We start from the raw sequence: 18,623 nt of genomic DNA on the forward strand, positions 1-18,623 counted from the left end.
AATACCAGCCAATCGCATTCTACTCCCGAAAACTATCACCAGCTGAGTTAAATTACGAGATATATGACAAAGAATTACTGGCAATAGTCGATGCATTTAGAGAATGGCGAGTATATTTGGAAGGATCGAAATACACAGTACAGGTGTATACAGATCATAAGAACTTGGTTTACTTCACCACAACGAAGCAGTTAAACAGACGACAGGTCAGATGGTCGGAGACCATGGCCAACTACAATTTCAGAATTTCATATGTCAAAGGATCAGAAAACGCTAGAGCCGACGCTCTTAGCCGAAAACCAGAATATCAAGAAAACAAAACGTACGAGTCATACGCTATATTCAAGAAAGACGGCGAATCACTGGTCTACAATGCACCACAGCTTGCAGCAACACACCTGTTGGAAGACAACCACCTCAGGAAACAGATCCAATCACACTACAACAAGGATGCTACTGCCACACGCATACGCAAGACAATAGAACCAGGATTCACTATAGAAGATGATACCATATACTTTCATGGAAAAGTATACATTCCGAGTCAAATGACCAAGGAATTTGTGACGGAACAACATGGGTTGCCGGCACACGGACATCAAGGGATTGCAAGAACATTTGCAAGAATCCGGGAAATCAGTTACTTCCCACGAATGAGAACGATAGTTGAAGAAGTTGTTGGAAATTGTGACACCTGCATACGAAACAAGTCATCACGACATGCGCCGTATGGTCAGCTCCAGACCCCAGACATGCCTTCTCAGCCATGGAAGTCCATCACATGGGACTTTGTGGTCAAACTACCACTCTCAAAGGATCCTACTACAGGAATTGAGTACGACGCGATACTCAATATAGTAGACAGGCTAACGAAATTTGCATATATGATACCATTCAAGGAAACATGGGATGCTGAGCAACTAGCATATGTGTTCCTAAGGGTCATAGTAAGCATACACGGAGTACCAGATGAGATAATCTCGGATCGAGACAAGCTCTTTACCTCGAAATTCTGGACTACCTTATTAGCACTTATGGGTATCAAGAGAAAGCTATCGACATCTTTCCACCCACAAACAGATGGTCAAACAGAGAGGACCAATCAGACAATGGAAGCATATCTTAGATGCTATGTAAATTATCGACAAGACAATTGGGTAGAGCTATTACCCATGGCACAGTTCGCATACAATACATCGGAAACGGAAACCACGAAAATCACCCCAGCACGAGCTAATTTTGGGTTTAATCCACAAGCGTATAAAATCCCGATACCACAAGAAGTTAATGCCGAATCAGCAATAGTACAAGTCGAACAGCTGAAAGATCTCCAAGAGCAACTGGCTCTTGATCTAAGATTCATATCTTCCAGAACAGCAGCGTACTACAATACGAAACGTAGTATGGAACCTACGCTTAAAGAGGGGGATAAAGTTTATTTGCTACAACGAAACATCGAAACCAAGAGACCAAGCAATAAACTCGACCACAGGAAAATAGGACCATTCAAGATTGATAAGGTAATAGGAACGGTTAATTATCGATTGAAATTACCAGACACAATGAATATCCACCCAGTATTCCACATATCCTTGCTCGAACCAGCACCACCAGGAGCGCCAAATGCGCCATTTACAGAAATCGAACCAGTCAACCCAAACGCCATATACGACGTTGAAACAATACTAGATTGTAAATATGTCAGGGGCAAAATCAAGTATTTGATCAAATGGTTAGACTACCCACATTCGGAAAACACATGGGAACTCAAGAAGGATCTCAGCTGCCCTGAGAAACTACAGGCATTCCACCTGAAGTACCCACATCTGCCAGCAAAGCCTCAAGCTCGGCATCAGACAACGGAGGTAACGAAGAACCGAAGAAGTCGAAGGAGGGGGAACCACTAGGAACGGGCGCAGCGACATCTGCGGTTTCTTTGTCCACACGCTCTTTTTCCAGCTTTTCCTTTTCTTCCAGAGCATCGAGCTCATCCATAGAACTGAGACCAGCAGCTATCATTTTCTTTTCCCGTTCATCCAGAAATCGTTGTTGTTTGCGCAAACGAAGAATTTTAGCCATGGCCTCTTCCTCTTCGTCGCGAAGGCGCTGGCGCTGACGATCAATGGACTCCCAGTCGGATACGGAAGGCATTTGATTTCGCTCTCTCACATCGCAGGTTTTGCCCTGCCTACAGCACTCAGCACAGCGGCCAACATTAGGACCAATTTTCATTCCAACACAACGTTTGTTGGATTTTTCACAACGAGAGCATGCAACCATTTCGATTCCTAACCTCTCAATCCGCTGACCAAGGGATATTTGTTCTGTTCGTTTTTTGGTACGCTCAACTGGCATATTGAAAGAAAGAAGCAGTTAGTCAATCAGTGAGAAATCGATATGGGGGAACCCCGCTATATAGACGCTTGGGGCAAGCGCTAGTCTAGGAAGGGGATAGTGTTACGGAGGTACCCGCACCGCAACATGGATTATAAGATAAACCTAAGGCCTTGGTGTTGGAACCTACGAAAACAGCACTGTAGGGACAGTTGAATTAAAGGGTAACTAAAGATAGCAGTAACCGAATCAATAAGCAATGATTAAAAGATAGGTACCTATCTTTTGTTGGCACCTACCCTACAGTAGGCACAGGAGGGATAGCGGTTATAGGTTATCTAGTAAGCACAGGTTAGATAAGCAGTAGTATCATGTAGGTCACGGGGCAAGTGTCACGTGATGGATAGACAGGATAGGCAGGCTATCCAGGCTATCCGTGGATAGACAGGATAGACAGTCTACCCAAGCTATCCAGACGAGAACGAAGGTCTATATAAGGGAATGGGTTTCATTACAATGTAGAGCTTCGTGCTCAAGAACAATCATTAGTTTCATTACTATAGTTACGAGAATTGCAACCAGTTACAACCTTATTGAATTCCTACTTGAAGTCTAGTCTAAACCACCTCGAGAGATCTCTAGACACTTCCACGTGACCCTAGAGGCAGCTCCCGTAACAATTTCATATATTAAAGAATCAGAAAATACTAGAATTAATACTTTTAATCGAAAATTAGAATATTAAGAAAACAAAATATATAAATTATATATTATATTCAAAAAAGATAACGAATTATTAATTTATAATATATTATAATTTATAATAATATATTTATTAAAAAACAACCATTCTAGAAAAAAAATCCAATTATATTACAATAAGGATATTATTGCTATATGTATATATAAAATAATAGAATTAGGATTTATTATAAAAAATGATATTATATATTTTTATGGAAAAGTATACATTCTGAATCAAATGATTAAGGAATTTGTAATAGAATAATATAGATTGTTGATATATAGATATTAAGGAATTATAAGAATATTTATAAAAATATAAGAAATCAATTATTTTTTATAAATAAGAATAATAATTGAAAAAGTTATTGGAAATTATAATATTTATATACAAAACAAGTTATTATAATATATTCCATATAATTAATTTCAAATCCTAAATATACTTTTTTAATTATGGAAGTTTATTATATAAGATTTTATAATCAAACTATCATTCTTAAAGGATTCTATTATAGAAATTGAATATAATACAATATTCAATATAATAAACAGGCTAATAAAATTTATATATATAATATTATTCAAGGAAATATAAAATACTGAACAATTAATATATATATTTCTAAAAATTATAATAAGCATACACAAAATACTAAATAAAATAATTTCGAATCAAAACAAACTTTTTATTTTGAAATTCTGGATTACCTTATTAATACTTATAAATATCAAAAAAAAGCTATCAATATCTTTCCATCTATAAATAAATAATCAAACAAAAAGAACTAATCAAATAATAAAAGTATATCTTAAATACTATATAAATTATCAACAAAATAATTAGATAGAGCTATTACCCATAGTATAGTTTATATACAATATATCGAAAACGAAAATCATAAAAATTATATTAACATAAGTTAATTTTGGATTTAATTCATAAACATATAAAATCCCAATATTACAAAAAGTTAATATCGAATTAGTAATAGTATAAATTAAATAATTGAAAGATTTCTAAAAGCAATTGACTTTTGATTTAAGATTTATATCTTTCAAAATAGTAATATATTATAATACAAAACATAATATAAAATCTATATTTAAAAAGAGAAATAAAGTTTATTTACTATAATGAAATATCGAAATTAAAAGACTAAGTAATAAACTCGATTATAGAAAATTAGGATTATTTAAAATTAATAAAATAATAGGAATAATTAATTATCAATTGAAATTATCAAATATAATAAATATTCATTCAATATTCTACATATCCTTATTCAAATTAATATTATTAGGAGTATTAAATGTATTATTTATAGAAATTGAATTAATCAATCTAAATATTATATATAATATCGAAATAATATTAGATTACAAATATATCAAAAACAAGATTAAGTATTTGATCAAATAATTAGACTACCCATATTTAAAAAACATATAAAAATTTAAAAAAGATTTCAGTTATTTTGAAAAGTTATAAACATTCCATCTGAAATACCCACACCTACCAATAAAACCTTAAGATTTGTTTTAAATAATTCAAGTAAAAAAGAATTAAAAAAATCAAAGAAAAAAAAATCAATAGAAATAGGTATAGTATTAATATTTACTATTTCTTTTTTAATATATTCTTTTTTAATCTTTTCCTTTTCTAATTTCTTTTTCTCCTTTATTTTTATTAATTTATTGAAAATTTGTAAATCATAATAAAGTATTTCAGATTTATATTTTAATAAAAAACGTTTTTGTTTTTGTAATTGTAGAATTTTAATTATAGCTTTTTCTTCTTTTTGATTCAATCTTTTTTTTTATTGAAATAAACTTTTTTAGTTATTTTCAGATGGATCTTGGACATTATATTTTTTGTTATTATAAATATATTTATTATATTTTGAAAAATCAAAAGGCGAAATAATATATTTATAACTAGTGTATTTGCATAATAAGTATAAAAACATTTCGAAACCTTTTTATTTAATAAAACAAGCAAAACGGATTTATTCTTTTCTTTTGTTAATATTCAAAGAAGGTATAATAAAGAAAAAAAGAAATACTACAATTATTAGATATACAAAAGAGAAGATGTACTAATATAAATGCTTGGGATAAGTATTAGACTAAGAAGGGGATAGTGTTACGATGGATTAGTAATAGGCTATCGAATCACTAATGTATAAATTATAATAATATTATAGACCTCAGTGATTCAGCTGTAATATACCAGGGGATATTAGATATTCAAAGAAAGCCTTAGATATATATATAATATTAGTTATAGGATATCCTAGAAATATAAAATACAATTCCTAGAATAATAGATTCTAGGAAATATTGAATATAACTTTACAAACTTTTTATAAAGTTATATTAATAAAATCCTAGGGGATTAATTTTAGGACAAAATAATAAACTAGAATATTAAGAGTTATAGAATTAATGTTTTGTAATAAATAGCTCAGAAACGATAGCACTCTAAAAGTAACCAGCTATCCTAGCTATTCAAATGAGATGAAGATTTATATAAGGGAATGGGTTTTATTATAATATAAAGCTTTGTGTTCAAAAATAATTATTAATTTTATTATTATAATTATGAGAATTGCAATTAATTACAATCTTATTGAATTCCTATTTAAAGTTTAGTCTAAACTATCTCGAGAGATCTCTAGACACTTCTACGTGACCCTAGAGGCAGCTCCTGTAACATAAATCTATTATAATTGATTATATATATTTATTTATTTAAATCTTATAATATATCTGTTTTATTTATTTTATAATATTTAATTATTGAATAATTTTGCAAACTTTTTACAAAGTTATATTGAGAATTAAATTCTTACATATTATATTATTCTAATAATTCTTTGTTTTTTTTTTTTTAGGAAATTATCTGGTTGCTTTTTTATCTAATCAATAGATTCTATAGAATTCTTTATAACAAGCTATTCAGCTCATTCTAATATAATCTGCTTTTATCTTATTCTAATAATTTTCTTTTATTATAAAGAATATTGGGATTCTATAATACTTTTATTTTTATAAATCTATTATATTTATATCTTTTTTATTTTATAATAATTCCTTTAATAATTGCTGAAATTCCTTAATAATAAAAATCTTAATATTTTTAAATTTAGTTAGGTTTTTTAGAATTATAAAAATAATATTAAATTAGTTTTTATTAAATTTAAATTTAAAATTGCCTTTTTTTCCTTTTATTTTTTTATTTTAGTAATTTATTATTTAATATTCTACTTTTTTTTATTCAAAATATAAATTGTTTTTTTATCTTTATTTCTTTTTTAAATCATTATTTTTATTTATATAATATATAATATCTAATTCTATAAAATCTTTATATTTTTATAGATTATAATATAATCTATTCTTATTTTTATAATAACACTCTTACTTTTGATTTCTTTAAAGTTTATATAATCTTTGATTTTATTAATATTTATAAAAACAATTATTTGATTTGATAGAATTCTAAATTAAATTATTTAGATTTATATTCTCAATAGATCTTTCTAATTCTAATTTAATTTCTGATTTGAATTTTTTATAATAATAATTTATAATAGCGATTTCATTTTATTTAGTTATTTCAATATATTTTTGAAATTCTATAATATATTTCAATATTGATTTTATCTATTTGAGATTGAAGATTTTATTTTCCGTTATCTTTAATTCATTAGAATTTCTAAAGATTTTATAAATCTTTGTTTTAAATTCTTCAAAATTATTGAAAATTATTCGAATAGATTATATACAATTTTTATTATTATATTTGAAATAATCGTATAAATATGGTTGAATTCATTTGATTGTTTTATTTTGAAAGTATAATACAACCCATATGCTTTTGGATTTTTTGATAGTGAATTTGTTTTCATTGAATTGGAAATAGATCTTAAATTGTAAAAGAAAAGTATCGAGTTTTTATTAATTATTTTAATATTTGTTTAATAAAATAATCTTAAGTGTTTTATTGATAATGATTTCTTTTAGGGTATTAGTTATTTCAATATTATTAATATTTTTGATAAATTAATCTGTAGCAATAGTTCTGAATGCTATATTAACAATTGATTATTGAATCGATATTTGAAATAGAAATGATATTCAAAGTGTTATAGAAACTATTTTTAGAGTTATGTGGAAGTATTTAGAGATTTCTCGAAATAATTTAAATTAAATTTCAAATAGGAATTCAATAAGGTTGTAATTAATTGCAATTCTTATAACTATAATAATGAAACTAATAATTATTGTCTTGAATACAAAGCTCTATATATAAGGAAACCCATTCCCTTATATAGACCTTCATACTCTGTTGTCCTATCGATCCCACTCACTAAAAGCAATGGGAGTGATGGGATCCCACTAATCCCATTGATAATAATTGGTAGGATTGATAGGACGGCCCATCACATAATACCGATTCCCATATCTTCCTATATCCTAGCTTATCTTTTATCCTAAGGCTAATCCCCTAGGACATTACTAATATAACTTTACAAAAAGTTTGCAAAGTTATATTCAATATTTCTTAAAACCCATTATCCTAAAAACTATATTCTACATTTCTAGAATATCTTATAACTAATATTATATACATATCTGAGGCTTTCTTTGAATGCTTAGTATCCCCTGGTATATTATAGTTAAATTACTAAGGCCTATAATATCATTATAGCTTATACATTGGTGATTCTATAGCCTGTTACTAATCCGTTGTAACACTTAGACGTTTTTCAATATTAGAATCTGAATTAGAATCTAAATTAGAATCTAAATTAGAATCTATAGAAAAGTTTAAGAAAGAGAATTAGAAAGAGAATTAGGAAGAGAATTAGGAAGAGAATTAGAAAGAGAATAAGAGAGAGAATTATAAAGTTTATAAATTATTATTATTATTATTATTATTATTATTATTATATTATTATTATTATTATTATTATTATTATTATTATTATTATTATTATTATTATTATTATTATTATTATTATTATTATTATTATTATTATTATTATTATTATTATTATTATTATTATTATTATTATTATTATTATTATTATTATTATTATTATTATTATTATTATTATTATTATTATTATTTATAATTAAATCTCGAGCGTAGCGAGGATCGGGGGCTTGAGGGCTGGCCCCTATAAAGATTAAAGAAATAAAAATAAAACTTTGAATATCTTAAAAAAAAGAAAAAAAGAAAAAAAGAAAAAAAGAAAAAAAGCTTCTATGAATTCACAGTCTGAAAAATTCTTTTTCCCCGACGGCTAGTAGATTCACTATTCCAGAAGCATTTGAAATACTCTACGATTTTATGAATTAATGGAAAAGTGGATCACTTTTAATACATATATCAATTATATTTCGAAGGTTGAATTTGTGACGATATGCCTTAAAGAGCTGAATAAACAGGGTTCATTTCATCCTTGGAATCTAAAGCTACAGAACTACAGCTCTCTGGGAGGCTCTTTATATACAGGTTCTCGCACACTAACGGAGCGGCTTCGGCTGCGTTCTTATTCGATCTTACCACCACCATTTTACCATAGTAAATCACCTAAATCTGATCTTATGCGAACGGACCATCGGCTTATCCGTTATCCCACGTGATTTACCCTAAATGTAGGTGACCTCGTGATAGAATTCCTTATAACTTTTAAAATTGTATATAAAGAATCAATTACTTTTCAGAATATAAAATTAATATTTCGAAAAACTGGTTTAATATTATTTAATTCTGAAATTATATTTTCAAATTTATATATTTATTTCTTTCTTTTTCAATTTAAATTAATAAATCTTTTAAATCTTTTATAATTTAATTAAAACTTGCTTTTAATTAATATTAATTAAATTTCGAATAATTTATTATTAATCAAATCCCTTTTTATCTATATTCGAAATTATAATAATTCTAATTAAAAATATAAAAAGATTAATTTATAAATCTATATTTTCAAATATAAAGAATTGCGTATTTCGAATAGTAAAGAAAATATTAAATAAGTATTAATATAAAAAAAAAGCTTAATTATATTAAAAAGGGATATTTATTAAACAAAAAACTTTTAATATATTATTTTAATAAAATATTGATATTCAAATTCAATATAGTAAATACCAAAAAAAAATTCTAATAAGAAAATATTTTCTAATTGATATTATAATAAATATAAAAAAATCAAATTATAATATAAGAATCTATCAAAACAATATAATAGATTCTAGATTATTAAATTCTTAATAGTTTAAATTTGTTGGAAATCATATATATATGATACTAAGCAGTATGCTAGTAATAAAATCCTTTTTCTATTCCAACAAAATTAATTGATTTAATAATTATTGAATAATCTATATTTGAAAATATAAATTAAGGTGAAAATGACTCATTCGATGATATGGCCTATTCAATAATAAACCACGTTAACTAATTCTTTTCTATTATGCCTTGAATCTGTTGTCGTCACAAAACTGATAAGCATTCTCAAAAGGATCAGCATGGTATCAACTCCACAGGTATCAAATCCTTCTCGGTCTTGTTTTTTTCTAAGGATGCGGCAGAGTGTTTGAAAATACCGTCTTCATTTTTTAACCACATACCAGGGTGCGGTAGAATGAACCTGAGAGTCATAATTTGGTGGGCAGGCCTTTGGAGGTATCTTTCCAAAGTCAACATGTTATTGATGGACATTATGGGTGGAACCAATGGAAGATGGACACGTGAATTCGGTCAGTAGCAAGATAATATAGCCGAATATGCAATGATAAACAGGCAGATCTTAAGATAGTTTGATGATCTTTGAACCTAACCTATACGCTTTGGATGTGCTTAGAAATTCTAGTTGCGAGAGGTGATTGCGGAATTCATGACCAACGTATCTCGTGCATTACTTAGCTTTCAAATTAGGAAGGAACTCGAGACGTCACGATAAAACTTGGCTTGATCTTATCCATGAGATTCATCATTCGAGTTTATAGCTCAGGTTGCTACCAATAAACTTTCTTCTGATCTCCCTTTTCGTGGCAATGTAGCTGTGTAATATTTTAGTACCAAGAACTTTTGCTTTCATCTATTTTTGTTACCAAGTAACATTTTGTTTTCGATCATCTCAGTTACCAAGTAACTTGACCGTTTTCACCCACATGCACAAAAGAACCACTTCCTCCACCTCAAATGCTCCTCGCTCATAGATTGTTAAGCAAACATATGGTTGAAGTGGGATGAGAGTTTAGACGTCACCACCATCGGCTTCACTAGTTCCATCCTCATCATCTCCAGAAGAATTAGCCGCAGGATTGGCAGCAAGAATACCGCAATAAATGACCGTAGGATCAACAGAAGAAGCAGCAGCCTGCAGCTTTAATCGCTGTAGCAATCGGCTAGCCAATTCTTCCACTTCCTGCGGAGGCATTGACTTGAGGATAAAGTCTTCCAAAAGCTGAGTAGTCAACTGCTGTTTGGCAGTATTGGCTTTCAGGGATTCGATTTCCTCTCGAACTTCCTTTCTGAGAGTCTCAATAGATTCCTCGATGAAGTTTCGGATTTTCTTCTCGGAGCGATCGTCTAAGAGCTTCTGGTAGGCTTTTTGATCGTAGTATTGGCCAGTCTTCTCGTCATAGAATTTTCGCTCCTGTATAGAATCAGACAGATCAGTATCATCGTCTTCCAATTCATTTGCCCAGTCAGACGACGGGATAGAAGTCAACACGACTCGATGAGTCTCTTCCTAGGTGATTGAGAAAAATTCCTTATTACGTACCGCATCATCTGCTTGTTGGCGTTCAGCCTTCTTCTGAGAAGCTTCTTCCTTGATAGCCTTTTGGCTTTGCTCTGGGACAGGATCAAGAGATTGACCTACGGTAAGACCAGCACTCTGGACTGCTACAAGTTGAGCTCGAACAGTGTTACTAGGAACTTGAAATCTGTTGATGTCTTGAAGCTCTCTCTGCGAATGTGGTAGCGTGTCGAGACTAATGTAACGTGGTCGAGGTATAAAGATAGGTTTATCGTCGACCGTGACTCCATTTCTAGCGACTATGAAAAGATGTCAGTATTAAGAAATGAATTGGAAAAGATTATTCTCACAGAAATACCACCATAAAATAGCTGCGCTTAAATATTGCTTGGTCTCCTGACTGTAACCCTCAAAGATTTGTCAGATCTCTTTCTTGATCATTTTGACGTGATCATACCATTCCTCTGTTGTTACCAAAGGCCTATTTGGGTCAAGAACCCTATTTTGTATGTCATAGAATTAATCAATATGAGACTGATTGGCCTTGATATCTTGCTCGCTCATTTGGAACGACATTTTGACTGATTCTCCAAACTTTTGAGGGGAAAAAAAGGGAATTTGGTGCAAAATATTGAAGAGGGATCGGAGAACAGAGATTATTCAATTTATTGAATTAATGAGTTGATGTATGTGTGTATGTGTGTGTGTGTGTGTGTTGTTGTTGTTGTTGTTGTTGTTGTTGTTGTTGTTGTTGTTGTTGTTGTTGTGTAGTAAGGAGTTTTAAGATCGAAGAAAATTTTATTAATTTGAATTTTTTGTGTGCGAGGTTTCCAAGGTGACCTAGTCCTAATGAGCTGAGATACCTTGAATTTTGATGCAAGTGAAGGTTGAAGTGTGAAAAATTTACAACACCGGGTAACGCAAGTTCCGGCCAATGTCAAAAGTATAGATGCCGGCGTTCACCTCTAGGTTCTATCTCATCAATTAGATTTGGCGGAGATGAAGGATCTTGATCAGCATATCTCTGGGAACTAATACCATCAATAGTCAATCTCAAGCTTCTAAGAAGGTCTATAAATTACCATTGTCTAGTATTCAATGGTCTATAGCAGCATTGGAGCAAGTGCTTTTGTGTCAAATTTCTTCAACTCTCGTCCATGTTTCTCATACCATCATGACAGGTGAAGACAAGCGGCTCATAGGATTGAAGTTTATGTATTCACTTATGAAGCTCTCCCAATGTTTTACAGTCTGCGAGCAAGTCATCGTGCCGAATTTTCTGCAGATAGTCCTCTGTATGGCCTAAGGGAATGATCTTTCTATACTGGGCAAAATAGTTATATGGTAATTTGGTAATAAATGTATGGTAATATGACTCAGAAGTTGAATGAGAATCAAATAATGAGCTCTTTGACCAAAGGAGGGGGGGTGCGCTTCATCTTATCGTATGACTCGTTGTCAAATTACAGATCAATTTCTGAAATAAATTCATAGTCTGGTATGGGTAAATTGGAAATGAATGCGTGAAGTATCAGGTTCAATTCAAGAACAAGGTGCCCTCAAAAGCAAGATGCTCTTTGGTTCTGTATTCCAGCTGGCAAGATTGGATCCGGATTTTAAGGTACCATATCTGATAACATCAAGCAGAGCATTTCACATTTAAAGATACTAAATATTGAACCCAGGTAACCATCTATGTTTCTAATTTCTTAAGCAAAACGCCAAACTCTCAAACTCCATAACAAACTCCTAAACGCCAAATCCATCTATTTTTTTGTGATATTTTCTCCTTCTGGTCCGCAATACGGCTCAATCAATCCCGAAATTACTTACCATCATCCTCTGGCGCTTCCTCTATCATTCGAGTGGCTGTTTTTCTACTTCTTTGACTCGCTCTATCGGGGGACCTGGCGCTTGTGGAACCGGTGTGAGAACTCTTCTTACGTGAGCCGTTGCGGCTAGATCTCTGTGCAGTCACAGTGTCGGATCCGGAACTAGATTCATAGTCATACTGACTACTCTGTTCTGTAGAATTCGACCGTGAACTGCTTGCTACAGATTCAGGGGCTTTGGGTTTGCTACTTCTCTTGGAAGACTCAGTTTTCGCACTCTTCCCGGAAGCCTCAGTTCTCGCACTCTTCCCGGAAGCCTCAGTTTTCACAGTCTTCCCGGAAGCCTCAGTTCTCGCACTCTTCCCGGAAGCCTCAGTTCTCGCACTCTTCCCGGAAGCCTCAGTTCTCACAGTCTTCTCGGAAACATCAGTTGTCCCACTCCACTCGGAAGGAGCCTTACTTTCCTTGCTTCTCACGGGAAGCTCAGCATTTTTACCACTACTTTCTCCCTTGTGTGTTCTAGGAGCCTCCCGAGAAGTCTGACCCATTTCCCTGAAGATCTCAATATTATCAGCTAATTTTGTGGGATTCAATACCCTGCTATCTGCAACACTCGGTGCATCCAGCTGTTTAGGGGCTCCGTATTTTTGAAGAACTCGATTCGCATCGTCTGGTTTAGGTTCCCTGCTCTTTAAACCCTTCTCAAAGTCTCTATTTTTCTTCTCTTGCAATTGATCGATTTCTTTTTGGGACCTATTACATGAATATTAGTTTTCGTGAAGTTCAACGCGACCTGTATAGATTTTCAAATGGCATGGGAGGCTATGACTTACTTCTTTTTACTGCGGACAAAAGCGTATTCTTTTTCCCCCTTTTCATTTCGCCCAGTTCGAACTATCTCGATTTTTTTAGACATGATGGCTTGCTGCTATGAAGAGGAATAGGTTGTGTGAAAGATGTGATGTTTTTGAAGCGGTGTAAAATAGATTCAATGAACAATCTTGATAATATTGCTCCTCGCTGAAATGCTTTAAAATGTGCTAATAAAGATGATGGTTGTGCTGATGATTGTATTGAGTGTGTTGTATATGGAATAATATTTACTATGCAGAATACTCTCGCACATTTATATCATACTCATGATGCATACCCGGTCATCCCAATAATCCATTCCAACTGAAGTTTTTCGTCGAAATCAGTATTGATGTCAAACAATTCGTGATGACCTGGTCTCTATTGCAATTTATTTTTACAAACATGTCATCAAGCAGAAATTTGGAGACCGGAAACAACTCACGATGTGGTTGAAGCAGGGTTGAGGTTATCAACCAGGTCATGTTCAGAAACACCATTCATGTTAAAGAACATGTTGTGGCCTGGCCTAGGGCTAGTCTTTGATGAATTAACGCATGGCGAAACAGGTCATATTGGAGATTATCCACTTCCTTGACGGAAATATAGTGGAGCAATCAACATGTGTCTCTAAGGGTGGCCGTTGGGTTGACCTCTGGTGTCCTTTCAGGGCCATGCTACAGATTACGATCACTCGCTTGTTGAACGGTTAGGAAATCACGACTCTATTCATAGATTTTAAATTTTGGGGCCCCCGGCCGACAGACCGCTTTTGAGTGTCAACGGCGCGAAAATCCCACGGTTTATGTTGGGTAATGGCCGCGACGGCCGCCAACTTTAAGCGCATCGAAACGCAACAATTTATTAGCAATTGTTTTGAAGTATTAAATAAAGCAGAGATTGGGAGCAGGAATGTGCTCCGAATCTCCCTCTTCAATTGACAATATTTAATCAGAGCTTTATTGCTACTCATGCCGTAAGCGAATACTCCTGTCTCCACAGCTAGACGCGAAATTATCCACAACTCACTTGATTGTTACGAAGAATTGTCCCTAGCAAATACCAAACCAAACATATTCAACAAACAATCGAATCGTCGAAATGTAGCGAGACGAAAGCGAGCGTTCATGAAATAACCATTACACTCACCCAATCAATCAAATAGCCCCATCTCCAAACTTCCTCCTCAACTCAAACCAAAAATTCCACTCGCTTCTTCCAGGTGTTCTCGAAGTATAACATACCTGTATCAAATCAGCCTCAATTCTATCAGCCTCAATTCTCAAGATTCCTGATGACTTATAACTTAAACAAAACCCCGCCGTTTCGAATACCATACATAGTAAAACATATCGTTGCTCCTGAAGCTATCTCGCAAAACCCGTACCTAAACCCTAACCTCCATCTCATCTCAGGTATTCTCAAACCCCAGGTTCCACTCAATACCGAGTGAGTACCTATATCATGAAGCAGAACCACGGAATGAATCAAGACGCTGGTTTAACAATCCGAATCAACCAACAAACTAAACTAAACCAACAAGTATAAGAAATCGTTCAACTTCAAAAACCCACCCATTTCGGAATCTTAAATCGTGTAAAATGGCATGCTCATTCATGCGCTCACTCAGCCCAGAAACCTAAATCTTCCAAGTAATTCGCGAATTAGCATTCTAGAGACTTGAAAATACTAGAAATATCTTATCTACGTAATCTTACATCTCATCTCTGTATACTATCCGTTAGAGCTCCATCTAATCATCTATCTCCCAAAGGTTTCAGTTTACGTGCATGGCAGCCATATGAAACAGTTCTTCGTAAACTATGAAATCATTCTGAAACTCTACGTACAACACATCATCCTCGATATACACCGCGACACGTATTGCACATAAACCAACCACTACAGTACGAATCTCCTCTCCCAAGTACAATAAATATACAGCCAGGAGGAAAATCAGTTTCGAGCAAAAAAGCCATGGCAATCTACAATTTTTCACGCGAGACATTCAACTCATAAAAGTAATTATACTATCTCGTAATATCCCGAGCTCCATTGTCTATAACAATCAACAAATCAAACTCTCTTCTACCATGCTACAAATGAAAATCGATTCGAGGTTTATCTGCTTCGCTATGCATTTGCCTAACCACCTACCCTTCCCTCCATCCCTACCCCTATCATACTATCGACATAAAACTTCCCACACCTACTCCTCCAACAACTTCTTCACTCTATCAAAAACAATCTTAACACTTTCATCTCCTTTCCCCTTCTATATCTCATTTATTCTTTTTATTATATTACCCTTCACCTTCTTTTTCTTTTCATTTTATATATCAAAAACTCTCATCTTTTATATCTTTATAATCATTTCCATTATTTCTCCCTTTTTAATTCTAATCCCTTTATTTTTGATTCTATTAATCAACTCCAATAATTCAAAAAATTATATATATATTTCATAATTTATATTATTATAATATTATTTAAGATTCTAAAAGCTAGGATTATGAAATATATTGCTATAATACCGAAAGACACTAGTATAAACACTAGTACGGTTATATGATCCCTATTCCGATAGTTTCTTTATATTGAATTCAATTAATAACTGGCTGTCGGGGAAAAAGAATTTTTCAGACTGTGAATTCATAGAAGCTTTTTTTCTTTTTTTCTTTTTTTTAAGATATATAAAGTTTATTTTTATTTCTTTAATCTTTATAGGGGCCAGCCCCCAAGCCCCCGATCCTCGCTACGCTCGAGATTTAATTATAAATAGTAATAATAATAATAATAATAATAATATATAAATTTTACTCATCTCTTACTTCTAGCTTATATAAAGATATTAGAAATGTAACTATACTTTAAAATCTTAAAATCTTATAATTCTCTTTTCTTTTCTAATTCTCTTTTCTTTTCTAATTCTCTTTTCTTTTCTAATTTTCTTTCTTATTCTCTTTCTAATTCTCTTTCTAATTCTCTTTCTAATTCTCTTTCTAATTCTCTTTCTAATTCTCTTTCTAATTCTCTTTCTAATTCTCTTTCTAATTCTCTTTCTAAAACTTTTCTATAGATTCTAATTTAGATTCTAATTCAGATTCTAATATTGAAAAACTTCTAAAGCAACTATACCTCAGGTATTATATATTTGCTTACAAATACATTTTCAAATCCATCTTTATTGATCCTTTCAATTCAATCAATTGATTTTATTATTATTATTATAGATCTTATTCTAAAACTAATTAGATTATTAGAAAACTTTCAATTGCTTTGATCTAATTACTTCTTTTCCAATTGAATTTTCTTTTCTTTTAAAGTTGTATATTGAATTAAAAGAATTTTATAAAATCTATAATTTTATTCAATTGGAATAATTTTATTCTAATATTAGTACATTATTTATAATCAATTAGAAAAGATTTTATGAATCTACAAATATGAAAATAACCTGATATATAGATATATGATTATATAATACATTAGTATTTTTTCATTTCGTTTGCTTCTACAAATCCATCAATAAATATGAATATATAGATTAAAGTTGTTCAATATTTCTATTTTATTCTATATAATATGATGTAATATTAAAGCTTTAATTAAAGAATAAATTAGAAGTGATATGAGTAATTGATTTATTGATTGATTTATCTTTTATTCTTCTTTAAATTTTCAACTAATACTTTCCGCCTACCTTTTAATTTATACAATTACTCCTCTTTATCTTTTTGATTTCTTTCTAGTCTCTATACATACACATACTCTTCCGTTTACTCTTTCTATAACTCTAATATTCAACAATTCCAGAATCTCTAAGATTTAATTCTGAAATCTCTAATAAGGCCTTTCAGGACTCTTATTTTCTTTTTTCCTAATAAAATTCAATAATAAACGAGTCTCAAAAAATGCCGATTTGATTTGTTGTTGATAAATAAGTATATCGTTGTTGATGAATATATATATCAATGTTGTAATATACACAATAGAAATTTGTATAGGGATTTTTATTGAATTTCTTTTCGTTCGAAGTATTAACTTTGTCACCACAGGGGCTAAAAACGATAGTTTTCCTCGAAACAAGCAATACAACAGCACTATGATGATTCCGTCACAAATAATCAATGCTAGTTCTGTGGGTTCGATGAATCCATATGGGAGAGATTAGTACAGCACCACAGCAAGACACAATATCGAATCGTATGCCAGGGCTGCAATGACGGAGATGGTATGATTTGAATTCTTGGCTTGCAGGAATATATGAATCATTTGGTGGAGCGAAATCTTTGCAAAAGCTGCGATGGTCACTTCCAAAGTTCCAGTAACGTTCATCATGTAAGTTGCATAGTCTGGCCTATGGGGCCGGTATTGACAATGAAATTAGTATCAAATCATCTCAATCGGGCAGTACTTCAATATCTGCTCCTATACAGGCATCTCGTTGAGAATCACAGGTCCCTTCATGGCACTTCCCCTGGAGATCGGTCTATTTTACCATAACCACCAGCCCATACCCGTACCTGGGAAACGAGATTAGCCCATTTCGCTGGATTGCATGCATCCTATTTCCCTACACCTAGCAACTTGATCAGCACTGATAAGCACGCTTGCCTGCAGTGCATTATTCACACCAGATCCTATTATATAGATCATACTTCTTTCATCAGCCGTGGCCCAAATTCTGTCTAGATGATTTGGAGGATTCAATAACCGGCCCGACTGTAGCCGATAATGGTCAGAGCACAGAATTCGTTATCACGCTAATCATTGCCTCCAATGACGTCGCGGTTGAAGGACACTCAGCAAATCGAGCTGTCTGCTTAATTGCGAGGCTTAACCCTTGAGGGAGAAATGGCAGGAGGGTGCTGTATTAACAGTTGGAGTGCTGGTAGAAGTAGTCTAATAAGATTGTCGAAAGGATATATCTATAATTAAAAAATTCTTAAACTATTAAATTCTTTTACTAAAAAAAAACATAAGGAATGAGGTACATACAAGAGAGTATATATAGCATATTCTCGAGTTTGGAATATAGTCGCTTCATCGCGAACACGATTTGAAAGAATGA

General features: G+C 32.1%; 2 protein-coding genes across 2 annotated transcripts; both read right to left on the bottom strand.

Moving 5' to 3' along the window:
- Positions 1-10,070: 10,070 nt before the first annotated feature.
- BCIN_14g03280 (hypothetical protein) lies at positions 10,071-11,527 on the bottom strand. The gene is made up of 4 exons (XM_024697154.1): positions 11,323-11,527; positions 11,216-11,273; positions 10,890-11,164; positions 10,071-10,760 (listed from the first exon to the last, which is right to left on the bottom strand). Exons 1-4 carry the CDS (start codon positions 11,323-11,325, stop codon positions 10,359-10,361), a joined length of 738 nt encoding a protein of 245 aa, XP_024552969.1. The 5' UTR covers positions 11,326-11,527; the 3' UTR covers positions 10,071-10,358.
- Positions 11,528-12,313: 786 nt separating this feature from the next.
- On the bottom strand, positions 12,314-14,038 carry BCIN_14g03290 (hypothetical protein). Its single transcript, XM_001549409.2, has 2 exons — positions 13,531-14,038; positions 12,314-13,450 (listed from the first exon to the last, which is right to left on the bottom strand). Exons 1-2 carry the CDS (start codon positions 13,611-13,613, stop codon positions 12,691-12,693), a joined length of 843 nt encoding a protein of 280 aa, XP_001549459.1. The 5' UTR covers positions 13,614-14,038; the 3' UTR covers positions 12,314-12,690.
- Between the last annotated feature and the right edge of the window lie 4,585 nt (positions 14,039-18,623).

The sequence above is a fragment of the Botrytis cinerea genome, chromosome 14, assembly GCF_000143535.2.
Source record: "Botrytis cinerea B05.10 chromosome 14, complete sequence".
Taxonomy (NCBI): domain Eukaryota; kingdom Fungi; phylum Ascomycota; class Leotiomycetes; order Helotiales; family Sclerotiniaceae; genus Botrytis; species Botrytis cinerea.